A 9,590-nucleotide genomic window follows, 5' to 3' on the forward strand; every position below is an offset into this window, starting at 1 on the left:
GCAGACAAAATATTTATATCAATGAGCATTTGAGACAGCACACAAAAAAGTAATAATTTACAATTTTTTATTGTGTTCACTAAAAGAGTTATCTGCCAGTCTTTCACTTTGCTCGACATCAGACGAATGTATCTTAATCTTTCTCAGAGTCTCAAATTCGTCTGGCAGGCCAGGCCGTGTTGAGAATAGAGCAGGGGTCTGGTACACCCAGGGAGGGGGGGAAGTTAGGAGACTGGCCACCAACTGGCGAGATTATTAGACCGTTATCAGGGTCAATCACGTTGCCAAACTCATCCGTCTCGGTAAACAGTAGTGTTCTTGAGCTTCGTGACATACCTGCGAACAACAGAGATTAAAGGCACAGTACATACTGCTCAGCAAATAAAGTGGTTATACTCCAATGTTAGTAATGAGCATGGCTCCATGAGCGTTAAGTGAAGCGGCCATAACTTGGTCCAATTACATTAATTTAACTGAAAGCTTACACTATAATTATAATACAATGTTTTGCCCCTGGCTTACTTCCAATGGCCTGAGGGCCTCCGTAGTGCTTGAACTTGGGGACAAAGAACATTGAGAAGGACATCACGATCACCAAGAGTACAGAGCCAGCCTGCACCTTAGAGGGATTATATTGCGCAACAAGAGCTTGAAATTTCCTCAGCTGCGCCATCAGTGAAACATATTTTTGCTTCAAACAGTCTACTTCTCTCTTGAGTTCTCTGTTACGGCCTGTGCAAATCTTGACTCTATCTTCAAGCCCATCAACGTACTCCTTTTTTTGCTTTCTGCTTTCTTGTGCTAAAATTTTATTCTTGATTTTTCGTCTGACCCTCTTTAGATGCTTCTGCTCAGCCTGCAAAGTGGACCCTTCAACCACAAAATACAAGTCCCAAATAACATTGTTCAAAAACAAATTGCAGTTGGGATTTTGTTTGGAATCAAGATAAGAATAGGATGCAAAAATTCAAAGTCACACCTTTGTGAGGGGCACGTCAGTAGGGAGACTGATGCCTTCTTCTACCAGTAGCTTCTTTTCCTCCTCAGTGAGTAAGAGAGTGTGTGCCTTCATATCCGACACACTCCAGTCAGGGGACGCTTCTTCCTGTCTCCTGTCCAGTTCCGATGTCGTCGTCATGTAATCTGTATCATACCATAGTTACATACAACTTATATCAATCATGATTGTTCACTTACCCACATCTATCTTGATCTCTGACGATGTTAGGTCGGCTTTGTTGGAACCACCCGACAGCTGGTCAACACCTGTCATTAAATCATAAATATGACGACTCAAAGCATGATTTGTGTGTAGACTGACTATAATTACATTGTTTTTGTGTGCAAGTGCAGTTACCATTTCTCGTATATGAAGTTAGCATAGCAACAAGAATGTCATGTATTAATGTTAGAGCATGTACAGTGATCACAAAAAGAAATGAGTTAAACAAGATAGTCCACTAGATAGCTTTGATCTCCCCCGTGTGTGGTCCATAGTCAACGTACACTTGTGGGGGGGTGGACTGACCCAACTGTCTCACATAACTCTGAGTGATGTTACAATGACTATATTGTTCCTTCTCTACTTGAACAGTCAGATTGGATACGCCTTGCTCTCGGAGATAGTTCGTAACCATGGTGATGACCTTTTGTTCGTTAGCGGAGGGTGCGACTTGTACGTGCAAAGTCCCTGCAATAGTATCAGAGCTGTGCTGCCAGAAGTGAGCATCAGAGAATGTCAGTACACCATCCAACAATGACAGCTGTGTGTGTGTGTGTGTGTGTGGGGGGGGTTATATTGTGGAGGGGGCGGGGTTATATTAATGACTGGCTTACTGAGCAAATGATACACAAGAGCTATCAAAATTGAAATTAGTTGATATAACAACATTGATGGCATACTCGGAATAATTATCATGTCCTGATAATTACTAATTAAAGGTTGTACATGTAGACTTACCTTATCCAGTGCTGTGTGTAGTGCCGAGTGAGTGGGTGTGGCTAACAGGAGCACCTCCGCAGATTGCTTGAGTAGTGGCCCCACGGAGATAAGGATGAGAATGGCTATAAAGAGAGAGCACACAGGGTCTGCAATATACCAGCCAAAGCTCTGCACTAGGAGGGTGGACACGATCACTCCAATACTCCCCATGAGGTCTGCTAGGATGTGTAGGAACACACCACGCATGTTCGCATTGTGGGAGTGGGTGTGGCCTCCGTGAGAATGGGTGTGGCTTCCATTGAAACTGAATGTTGCGATACCAATAAGATTGACAATGAATCCAGCTATCGATACAACGAGAAGTTTGTCAGTGTTAATGTTAGGTGGCTCCATCAACCTGTTGAGGGCTTCACTGAGAACAAAACAGGCAATTCCTACTAGAAACAAACCATTCACAAAGCCGCTCAATATCTCCACACGACCATAACCATAGGAGAAGAGGTGGGTGGGTTTCCAGCGACTCATGAGCGATGCATACAGTCCAACCAACAGAGCAGTGGAGTCGAAGAGCATGTGGAATCCATCAGAGATGAGGCCGAGACTGTTGGTCCACATTCCATACAGCAGCTCCACAAATGTAAAGGCCTGTACAGGGTACGCACATGTGAGGAAGCTAGGTCATCTCGAGAGCTAAATATAGTAAGATTTGATCAAAACACAAAATAATCACGAGCTCTCTAACAAAATGGCTGAACTTCAGAAAGTAGTACACCCACACACAACACACACAGTACACACACCACACACACAGTACACACCCACCAGATTGAGGAGCAGGAAGTATAAGATTCTTCGTGAGTCAGGACTGTCCATGATCTTGTATAGTCCTGGTCTGATGAGATCTAACAATGAGGGAGAGTTCTTCACCTGATACAGTGGCAAACCCGAGGCAGAGTAGCCAATCAGAGTGGACGTGGATGATCGAGGCATAGAACCCGCTAAAATAGGTGTGGCCAATATGTATAACACAGTTGCTATGACAACACCAACAGTGATCCCATGGTCGTCGGAAGATGTGTGACTCCAGAGGAGGTAGGCAATGATGAGAGAGAAGATGAATGAAGCCATAGAGCTGAGTCGACTAACGGCCGGAGTATCGAGATGCTGCGTTGCTATGGAGATGGTATAGTAGTCGATGACTTGAGCAATACTGGTTGCTAGGAGACAGACGAGAGCAGAGGACCACGACACGGAGAGCTACAAGAACAAACACAGTCAATAGTTAGTACACTATGGGGGAACAGGTTGATTAGGGGGAACAAACACAGTCAATAGTTAGTACACTATGGGAACAGGTTGATTAGGGGGGGCATAACACAGTCAATAGTTAGTACACTATGGGAACAGGTTGATTAGGGGGGGCATAACACAGTCAATAGTTAGTACACTATGGGGGAACAGGGGGGCATAACACAAGGCAGGAATTGGTTGGTTAGGGGGGGTGGGCTTACACTTTGTGTGGAGAGCTGTACGAGTGCCCATGGTAACAGGATGACAGCCACCACCAGAGTGGAGAGAGCCTGCAGACGCTTGCCTCCTGGAGGGGGAACACAATCAATGTCGTTCAATAGAGCATTGTGTGTGTGTGTGTGTGTGTGTGTGTGTGTGGGCGTGTGTGAGTGTGTACCTCCTAGTTCCACAGCCAGTCTCCTGCCAGAGCTCCTCTGGATTACAGTCAGACCCAGTCCAACAAGCAGGAGCACTAGGCCACCCTGCACAGATCATTGGTACAGGGAAATAGTACAATTAGCCATTAATTGCCAGACAAATCTCTTACACAAGCTAGTAAAACAGATGGTAAGTCTATATCTACAAGTGGAAGCCCTCTGCAGCTCTGCCTACCTTGTGGTCTGGTACACCAAGGAACGAGAGCATCCAGTAAAGGGTGTGTGATACCACACTCCTGTGAGGACCCTCCGCTAAAGGGTGTGTGACAGTGGGTGTGGTTAGTATTATACAATAGTCAGTACTTACGATGTTCCACTGGCGGAGTAGACTGGTCATTGTCAAAGAATAGTAATGAGAGCGTCCCCAACACAAATAATAGAGCTCCCCTCCCCTGTGCACAATAGAGTGAGTGTGTGGGCGTGTGTGAGTGGGTGTGTGTGGGCGTGGGAGTCCCTACCTTGGTGCTGCCGAGTGATGCAATGGCTCCTACAACTGCCGTCAGTGCTATATCACTGTGTTCCCATAGCAACACTGTCCGCAGAGCCCCACACAGTGAGAGCCCTAGTGCCCACACTACACAAGTCATGCTCACCAGGAGGGAGTGCCGTAACACACGCAACCACTGGATAAAGGAGAGGTGGGATATAAACAAATGACATTCCTGTAAGTAAAACTAGTCATACATCATAAAAAATAGTTGTGGAAATTCATGAATCCAAAAGAATAATTATGGCTAGAATCCTATAGAAGCTGTTGCATTTTTGGAATATACACACAGTCAGCTTTACCGTATTCCTCGTGTGGTTAGGCATGCATAACCCCTTACCATAGCTCTAGTGATTCTCTTCCCTGTGGAGAATGGTCTCTGTAGCACGAGGTAGGCTAGGGCAGAGCTGGTCTTGAGCAGACACAGGAACACGGCCAGTGGCATTGCCTGGAGCACTCCAATAGCCCAGAATAGGCATGCTGTCACCAGAAGTCTTGACAGCAACACTGACACAAGGAATGGTGCCTCCCTGCATGAGAGTGTGTGTCACTACACATACACACTCTAGCTCTAGCTCACCTTCTCGGGTCTATCCTCCCAAACACTTTATGGAAGGGCTTGGCAGTTAGTCCATCATTGTCCATGTTCACTCACTAGCTATTAGGGAATCCCCCTAGATGGGCAAGCAGCCACTCCTCCTCAATCTTCATCATCGCATTGAAGAGATGTCTGATGCTCTACCTTACTTCACTCGAGGGACTGTTGTCAAGGGGTTTGGTAGAGGGAGCAAGGAACTAGGAATACCTACTGGTGAGTACCTAGTCTCATAGCTCCTCCTTACCCTCTCCCCTCCTCTCAGCTAATTATCCTGAGGAGGTGGTGGCCTCTCTTCCTGCCAGTCTCCAGTCTGGTGTGTATTATGGCTGGGCCTCAGTAGACAGTGGTCCTGTACACAAGATGGTACTGAGTGTCGGCTGGAATCCTCACTTCAACAACCAGAAGAGAAGCATGGTATAGGACTCCACCCAGTACATACATGTACGAGTATATAAAATAATTGTGATCCCCGAAAGTAGTTTTTGGAAGGACATTAATTTGCGTTGTGAACGTCCGATTTTTTGGTAATTGATAGCGCTACAATAATTATGGTATGCTTAGATCAGCAAACTTAGCTACGAAAACAGGTTGGATATTGAAAAAAGTCTATCCTTTTTTCAGAAAATGGACAGTTTGGGCCCGAAATAAATTACAGATCTAAGCACACCATATTGTAGCAATATCAAAGAGCTACTAAATCCAAAAAATATTTTGAAAATCGGACGTTCGCAACACAAGTTATGGCCTGTCAAACTTAGCTACGAAAACAGGCTGGATATTGAAAAAATGTCCACTTATAGCCCATAATTATCCATTTTCAAAAAAAAAGCGTGGACAATTTTTTCAATATCCAGCCTGTTTTTGTAGCTAAGTTTGAGAGGCTATAAAATACGAACGTCTGAAAACGGTTTGCTTTATTAGCTCTTGGTATGGATAGTGCTGCAGTATGGTGTGATACTAGCTACTGACTAACAGTGTCTTAACAGTATGGTGCAGTATGGTGTGCAGTATGGTGCAGTATGGTGTGCAGTATGGTGTGCAGTATGGTGTGCAGTATGGTGTGCAGTATGGTGTGCAGTATGGTGTGCAGTATGGTGTGCAGTATGGTGTGCAGTATGGTGTGCAGTATGGTGTGCAGTATGGTGTGCAGTATGGTGTGCAGTATGGTGTGCAGTATGGTGTGCAGTATGGTGCAGTATGGTGTGCAGTATGGTGTGCAGTATGGTGTGCAGTATGGTGTGCAGTATGGTGTGCAGTATGGTGTGCAGTATGGTGTGCAGTATGGTGTGCAGTATGGTGTGCAGTATGGTGTGCAGTATGGTGCAGTATGGTGTGCAGTATGGTGTGCAGTATGGTGTGCAGTATGGTGTGCAGTATGGTGTGCAGTATGGTGTGCAGTATGGTGTGCAGTATGGTGTGCAGTATGGTGCTACTGACTAACAATGTCTTTTTCTCTTGTTAGGAGACACACATTCTACATCAGTTTTCTGATGACTTCTATGGCTCTGAGTTAGCAGTATGTGTGAGTGGCTATCTGAGACCAGAGAAGAGCTTTGCCTCTCTAGGTAAGTACACTAGCCAGGGTTAGGGTATGGCTTTGCTATTTCATGGTGTACCGTAATTATCTCAGTTTATTATTGTTCAGATGAGCTGGTTCAAGCCATACATAACGACATTACTGTTGCCAAGGAACGACTGGACGACCCTCAAGCCCAAATATCAGCCACCCAACTGGAAGACTTTATTGCATCTTAATGTCCTATTAAAAATGGATTATGAATTTTATGCTTTTCACTCGATGAAACAGTTTATTCTAGCGACGACCTTTACCTTGATTTAATAACTAGAAACGACCCTTACCTAGCTGTTGTCCTATCACTAGCACCAGCCCCAAGATACTCTAGCTGACTGCATGAAGTTGCTCAAACCAGAATGGGTGTGCCGTGAAGGACGTCCTATCTTCTCAGTCCACCTCCACCCGGATGGATCACGGTAAGACACCCAGTGCAGTGTAACCTGACACCTCTTCACACACCCACCCCCTATACACACACACACGCCCCTATACACACACACACACACACACACACAGGTTCGCTACTGGAGGTCAAGGTCAAGATTGCGGCCTCGTCAATATTTGGAATATGGCACCGATACGAAACGAGATTGATGAAGCGAACGAAAACGTTCCAAAATGTCTGTGTGAAATGACCAATCACCTTGGCTGTGTGAATAGTGTCCGCTGGTCATGTGATGGGAAATCATTAGCAAGTGGTGGAGACGATGCGTTAGTCATGATCTGGCAAATCAAATATCAAGGATCCTCGACCTCGTTTGGTGGCACCAACCACGAGCAATGGGGGTGTGTCAATATGCTACGAGGGCACAGCGGAGACATACTGGGTGTGGCCTGGTCACATGATCAGAAGTATCTAGCATCGTGCAGTGTCGACAACACAATCATTATCTGGAACGCAAAAGACCTACCTCAAAAGGTCACCCTCATTACCGGCCATGAGGGGCTGGTGAAAGGACTGAGCTGGGATCCTGTCGGCAAGTACATGGCGTCACAATCTGACGATCACTCAGTGCGGATATGGCGCACCAACGACTGGAAGGAAGTCAAGCAAATCAGAGAGCCTTTTAAGAAGTGCGGAGGTACTACGCATGTGCTGAGGCTTAGTTGGTCTCCAGATGGCAAGTTTATAGTGACCGCCCACGCTCTCAACAACGACGGACCTACCGCGCAGATTATCGAGAGAGGAGATTGGAAAACCGGAATTGATTTTGTTGGTCATCGGAAAGCAGTGGAAGTGGTTTCGTTTAATCCTCACCTGTTTGTGAAGAAGGATGGAGTTGATCATCACGGCTGTATAGCTCTGGGCAGTCGAGACAGGTCTCTATCAGTGTGGCTCACCAATCTCAAGCGTCCTCTTGTCGTTCTTCACGACCTCTTCACCGATTCAATCCTCGATTTATCGTGGTCTAAAGATGGCTATGAGCTGATAGTGTGCTCAACAGATGGCTCAGTGGCATACCTCAAATTCACTGCCAAAGAACTTGGAGCGAAAGTTTCTGAGCAAGCTCTAGATGAAATCTTCATGGCCACATACGGCTCGCAACGTGCTGCCAAGAATCGCAATGCCAACACATCCACGATCTTGATAGAAGATCCCACCATGCTCAAGCTTGTAGACCAACAAGAAACGGTCGTTAAAGGAGCAATGACATCCACCCCTCTCAAGAAGACACTCAACAAGAGCCTGGAAATGGTGTCAACAACTGCAGCAATTGCAAGCATTACGAAACAGATTGAGACAAAAACAAGTGATGGAAGACGACGGATAACTCCTGTGACACTGACCACCCAACCCAGCTCTGTGTCTGGTGCCCCCCTACCCTTCACCTCGTTCTCCCCCAAACAGAACAAAGGGGTCATAATGGATCCCTCCCCCCCAGCAGGGGGCGGTAAAAAACCCTCACCACAGAGCAACAACCCCTCAATCAAGAGCCCACCCCCTAAGCCGATGCGCTTCGAACCTCTATCTCCAATCAACGAACCCAAGCAGACTGAAGTTGCCGAGTCATCAAAAAGTGGTACCCTCAAGAGAACATTAGATACAGTTGCTATTCCAAAAGCAAAGAAACTAAAATTGAAACGATCTAAAGTTTCGACCACAGTGGAAGCCAGTAAACCAAGCACACCTCAGAAGCCATCCAGCCTCTCTAGTATAGCCAAACACAGTCAAGTGTCGCTACCTGTGCCTGATGTGGAGGGCGTACTAACACTGGTTGTGTCTAACGGGCTTCAAGACAAAGACTCAATGGTGGTGCAAATTAACAACAATGCCTCGTCAAAAAATATCATAAAGTGTTTGAAGAATGATGCGATTATTTGGTCTAACGGTTTACCAACAGCAGCCGTGGTTGCCGGTGGTAACAGTGTGGTGACATGCGTTGTGTGTAGCGACAAATCTGTACACATGTACTCAAGTCAAAGTGGCCGCCTACTATTGCCGACCTTTCACCTCTCTTCTCCCCCACACGCTCTCAAAGTGGAGTCCAGTTTTGTGCTGGTTATTTGCTCTAATGCTACTGCCACTGTCTGGGACGTGGACTCATTCAAAGCAACTGTCAGAGAGGCAAGCTTCTCTCATTTAGTTCAAGACGGCAAAAAAAACTTGCCCCTGGAGAGTGTTGACCTCACAGCTACTGGAGTGCCTGCTATTTCCATCAAAGGAACTACCTACGTCTATCACAACGACATGTGCGTGTGGCTGGAGGCTTGCACCAGAATGGAGACATCAGAAATCCATCTCTCTGATTCTGTGGTTAGTCTGGATTATACGCTGCCATTGAGAACTCTACAGAAATCATCTGGCCTCACTCGAACAGACACTGTCGGTCAAATGTTGTCAAGTCTCCGCAACCCGTCCTCAGTGGCAGGTAGTCTGTCGTATCTGGAGGCCCAGGTGTCGCGCTCCTACCTGATGCAGTCCCCCCTGGAGTACTCACACTGGAGCACTACCTATGTACGCTACCTCGTGAGAGAGGAGCAAGAGTTGAGACTGAGGGAGTTCTGTGGGCAGTTCACAACACCCTCAGGGCAGGAGGGCAAAGGTCAAGTACTGGGACTGACGAAACATTCTCTCCTTAGAAACTTTCTGTCTATTATTGCGGGGAATGCACGATTGCAGAGACTGTATGCTGAACTGAGAGACTCTTTAGAGTAATGAATGTTTGTTGCTAGCTAAGAAATATTGCTGTCATTTTTTTGTTGTTTGTTATTGTTGATAAAATATTAATGTCTTTGTGAAATAGATAATACTACAAGTA

The 9,590-nt window shown here is 46.1% G+C and overlaps 4 protein-coding genes across 5 annotated transcripts; 2 read left to right on the top strand and 2 right to left on the bottom strand.

Moving 5' to 3' along the window:
- Positions 1 to 10: 10 nt before the first annotated feature.
- LOC135338323 (cyclic AMP-responsive element-binding protein 3-like protein 3) lies at positions 11 to 1,360 on the bottom strand. Its single transcript, XM_064534419.1, has 4 exons — positions 1,198 to 1,360; positions 980 to 1,143; positions 523 to 856; positions 11 to 336 (listed from the first exon to the last, which is right to left on the bottom strand). Exons 1-4 carry the CDS (start codon positions 1,358 to 1,360, stop codon positions 152 to 154), a joined length of 846 nt encoding a protein of 281 aa, XP_064390489.1. The 3' UTR covers positions 11 to 151.
- On the bottom strand, positions 1,360 to 4,878 carry LOC135338319 (proton-coupled zinc antiporter SLC30A5-like). 2 transcript variants are annotated; one of them, XM_064534415.1, is made up of 10 exons: positions 4,737 to 4,878; positions 4,497 to 4,686; positions 4,128 to 4,292; positions 3,977 to 4,061; positions 3,845 to 3,921; positions 3,630 to 3,714; positions 3,454 to 3,539; positions 2,765 to 3,199; positions 1,961 to 2,587; positions 1,360 to 1,763 (listed from the first exon to the last, which is right to left on the bottom strand). In XM_064534415.1, the coding sequence occupies exons 1-10, from the start codon at positions 4,799 to 4,801 to the stop codon at positions 1,461 to 1,463; spliced, it is 2,118 nt and encodes a 705-aa protein (XP_064390485.1). In that variant the 5' UTR covers positions 4,802 to 4,878; the 3' UTR covers positions 1,360 to 1,460. The 2 variants fall into 2 exon arrangements, with proteins under 2 accessions (XP_064390485.1, XP_064390484.1); XM_064534414.1 differs by having other exon boundaries at positions 3,977 to 4,292.
- Positions 4,808 to 6,574, top strand: LOC135338324 (riboflavin kinase-like). The gene is made up of 4 exons (XM_064534420.1): positions 4,808 to 4,967; positions 5,017 to 5,168; positions 6,217 to 6,319; positions 6,400 to 6,574. Exons 1-4 carry the CDS (start codon positions 4,835 to 4,837, stop codon positions 6,507 to 6,509), a joined length of 498 nt encoding a protein of 165 aa, XP_064390490.1. The 5' UTR covers positions 4,808 to 4,834; the 3' UTR covers positions 6,510 to 6,574.
- A 1-nt stretch (position 6,575) lies between these two features.
- On the top strand, positions 6,576 to 9,579 carry LOC135338317 (protein HIRA-like). The gene is made up of 2 exons (XM_064534412.1): positions 6,576 to 6,746; positions 6,847 to 9,579. The coding sequence occupies exons 1-2, from the start codon at positions 6,667 to 6,669 to the stop codon at positions 9,485 to 9,487; spliced, it is 2,721 nt and encodes a 906-aa protein (XP_064390482.1). The 5' UTR covers positions 6,576 to 6,666; the 3' UTR covers positions 9,488 to 9,579.
- Positions 9,580 to 9,590: the final 11 nt, after the last annotated feature.

Source organism: Halichondria panicea, chromosome 7 (assembly GCF_963675165.1).
Source record: "Halichondria panicea chromosome 7, odHalPani1.1, whole genome shotgun sequence".
NCBI lineage: Eukaryota > Metazoa > Porifera > Demospongiae > Suberitida > Halichondriidae > Halichondria > Halichondria panicea.

Coding starts and splice junctions, on each gene's coding strand:
- LOC135338323 (XM_064534419.1), bottom strand. CDS start 1,360: ATGGTAACTGCACTTGCACACAAAAACAATGTAATTATAGTCAGTCTA. Junction 857..979: donor CTGACGTGCCCCTCACAAAG/GTGTGACTTTGA, acceptor TCCACTTTGCAG/GCTGAGCAGAAGCATCTAAA. Junction 337..522: donor AGGCCCTCAGGCCATTGGAA/GTAAGCCAGGGG, acceptor TGTTGTTCGCAG/GTATGTCACGAAGCTCAAGA.
- LOC135338319 (XM_064534414.1), bottom strand. CDS start 4,801: ATGGACAATGATGGACTAACTGCCAAGCCCTTCCATAAAGTGTTTGGG. Junction 3,715..3,844: donor TTGGTGTACCAGACCACAAG/GTAGGCAGAGCT, acceptor TGATCTGTGCAG/GGTGGCCTAGTGCTCCTGCT. Junction 2,588..2,764: donor ACTTCCTGCTCCTCAATCTG/GTGGGTGTGTAC, acceptor TACCCTGTACAG/GCCTTTACATTTGTGGAGCT.
- LOC135338324 (XM_064534420.1), top strand. CDS start 4,835: ATGGGCAAGCAGCCACTCCTCCTCAATCTTCATCATCGCATTGAAGAG. Junction 5,169..6,216: donor ACAACCAGAAGAGAAGCATG/GTATAGGACTCC, acceptor TTCTCTTGTTAG/GAGACACACATTCTACATCA. Junction 6,320..6,399: donor GAAGAGCTTTGCCTCTCTAG/GTAAGTACACTA, acceptor ATTATTGTTCAG/ATGAGCTGGTTCAAGCCATA.
- LOC135338317 (XM_064534412.1), top strand. CDS start 6,667: ATGAAGTTGCTCAAACCAGAATGGGTGTGCCGTGAAGGACGTCCTATC. Junction 6,747..6,846: donor CTCCACCCGGATGGATCACG/GTAAGACACCCA, acceptor ACACACACACAG/GTTCGCTACTGGAGGTCAAG.